We start from the raw sequence: 2,762 nt of genomic DNA, 5'->3' as shown, positions 1-2,762 counted from the left end.
TCCATATGTACCATATTCACCTTACCTTCTAAGCGCCCGGTTATGTTCAAATGGTTTTGAACGATTCCGGCGACTAAAATAAAATTTAACTTTTTTAAAAAAAAAAAAAAAAAGGAGTGTCTGCATGTGGGATTGCGGGAACATGACGGTCATCCCATTAGTTTCTTCGATGACGCGCCTATATTCCGAGAGATTTGCTGAGTGCTTTACAAAAGCAAATTCCTCCCATATCAGGATTCGACCATCAACGATGGGAATGTATTTGGCTTTGGAAAAGTCCGTGACGCGTGCCGATGTTGCGGCCAAAAGAAAAATCAGGGATATGGTTGAAAACCTGTAATTTGGATATGTTGTGAATTTTGTTGAGATTGGGTAGCCCACCACCAAAGCATGATTAAAATAATAATGGAAACGAAACATATGCCAAGTGACTAGGAAAAAGATAATAAAAAAATAAAAAATTATTAGGCGAGCGATAATATAGGCACGCTCGACCCACCTTAAATTGTCTTTGTGGACCATTGTATATTGTATATAATTGTATAATTATTGTATATAGTCTAGGCTCATATCCCATATGTACCATATTCGCCCCATCTTCTAAGCGCCCGGTTATGTTCAAATGGTTCTGAACGATTCCGGCGACTATAATAAAATTTAACTTGTTTTAAAAAAAAAAAAAAAGTCGCAGTGAAGAGCTTTTGGAAGACTTTCATCTCAGGACAACTTCTCACGGCACAGCTTCTGGAGAAAGATCTTCCCCTTTGCAATTACAGGACCGACAAGGCCTAATGGGTCATAAAGCCGAGCGACTGAAGAAAGAACGATGGGCCTCGTGGGCTTTGAGGTTGACTGAATTCTTTCAAATGAAAATATCAAGGGGTCAGTTGCAGGATCCCAAGCAAGACCCACTCTGGGTCTTTGTGAAAGTGCTGCCATCATCGAACTTTAGGAAAGACTCCCGATCTTCTTCGGGCACCTTATCCAGCACGTCAGCAACATTGGAGCACCACTTCCTTAGCCAAAATTGGCGTTTGGCAAGGATGCCGGATGTTTGCTGCATTATGCTAAAAGCTTCATCTATGGAGCCGCCTCCGGAAAGTAGATCATCCAAATAAAAGTAGCGACGCAGAATTTCGGCCTTTTGGAAACCTTAATTGCTCATCCTCTTCCAACTGATGCATTGTCCGAACTGCTAAAAATGAGGCAGGCTTCGTTCCATTGGTGACAGTATTCAGCTTAAAAACCTGTAACTCATCCTGTGTGGAATCCCGCCAAAGAATGCACTGAAGATAGCTGTCCTCAGGAAAACCCCTGACGCAACGATACATTTTGCTAATAGCTCCAGTAATGGCCACCCGATGGGATCGGAACCTTAACAGAATATGCAGTAACTTTGGCTGAATAACTGGTCCAGACATAAACACGTCATTCAGTGAATATGCAGAAGTGGTGACAGCAAATCCATCAAAAACAACCCTGAGCTTGGTTGTTGACCTGTCCTTCTTTAAAACACAATCGTGTGGCAGAAAGTACTGGCCAGTGACGCTCGCATCAGCAGGGGCTGGGGACATATGACCCAACTCCAAATACTCCTTTATGAAGGCAGCATATTGCTCCTTCAATTGAGGACGGGGATAGAGCTTCCTTTCGACGGAAAGAAATCGTTGAACGGCTTGGGAGTAAGATTCTCCCAGCAACTTAGAACCGCATTTAAACGGAAGCCTCACAGCGTAAGCGCCGGAATCCAGCCGAGCAACATGTTGCACGAAATGAGCATCGCAATCGAGCTCCTCCTTCGTCCGCTTCACAATAGGCTCGGAGCAGTCTTTGATTTCCCAAAAACCGGTAGAGCAGAGAATCCAACTGATCATTCAGCATCGTTGCGCACTTCGGAACATCCTTGTGGGCAGTGGAAACGAGTGACATGTGAACCGCCTCCACACACGACCCATCCAAGTCGGGTTTTCTGCAGCAATGGCAGGCCGATTGAGAGCTTAACTTGCCCAATACACAGCAGCTCATAAAACAGACTGGCTCCGATAAGAAGATCGATGCGCTGTGAACGGAAAAATTCAGGATCAGCCAAAGAAAGATTGCCAGGAATATTCCAACTGGAGACATCAAAACTGAAACTATGCTGCAGGTCCGTGATATTGGCGGCGATGACGGCGTTAAGCAGGGCCGAGTATTCGGAGCAGTGGGACTTAAGAACATCAACAGAGATTCGTCGGTCGCAAAGCCAGACACCAAATTGAATGATTTGGACCTCCGGAGCTGCAGCTGACTTGCCAGCCGGGAAGTGATCACGTGGCGTTAAGCAGGGCCGAGTATTCGGAGCAGTGGGACTTAAGAACATCAACAGAGATTCGTCGGTCGCAAAGCCAGACACCAAATTGAATGATTTGGACCTCCGGAGCTGCAGCTGACTTGCCAGCCGGGAAGTGATCACGTGCACCTGCGACCCAGAATCCAACAGAGCTCGGCATGGAACAAGGGATCCAGTGAATGTTGATCCAACGAACAAGAATGTTCTTTGTAGCAAGCAAAGATGTATCGCCGCTGCGACCTTGAGCGTATTAGTGTATTAGCAGTGGACGGCGAAGAGGCTACAGGCTCGGCGCCTTTGGCTATGGCTGACGTGGGAGGACCAACCAAAGGCTGGCTAGATGCCGGCTGCTCCAGAAAATGCAGCAGGCTGTGATGCCTCCTTCCACAACTTCGTCAATTAGCAGCGAGGAACTCACGCATGTGATGGCCGT

General features: G+C 46.3%; 1 protein-coding gene across 1 annotated transcript; it reads right to left on the bottom strand.

Annotated features, from left to right (window-relative positions):
• Positions 1 to 883: 883 nt before the first annotated feature.
• On the bottom strand, positions 884 to 1,762 carry LOC138925606 (uncharacterized). Its single transcript, XM_070276449.1, has 3 exons — positions 1,731 to 1,762; positions 1,248 to 1,647; positions 884 to 1,141 (listed from the first exon to the last, which is right to left on the bottom strand). The coding sequence occupies exons 1-3, from the start codon at positions 1,760 to 1,762 to the stop codon at positions 884 to 886; spliced, it is 690 nt and encodes a 229-aa protein (XP_070132550.1).
• Between the last annotated feature and the right edge of the window lie 1,000 nt (positions 1,763 to 2,762).

Source organism: Drosophila bipectinata, chromosome XR, assembly GCF_030179905.1.
Source record: "Drosophila bipectinata strain 14024-0381.07 chromosome XR, DbipHiC1v2, whole genome shotgun sequence".
Classification (NCBI taxonomy): Eukaryota; Metazoa; Arthropoda; class Insecta; order Diptera; family Drosophilidae; genus Drosophila; species Drosophila bipectinata.
This window is presented reverse-complemented; position numbering and strand designations above follow the sequence as displayed.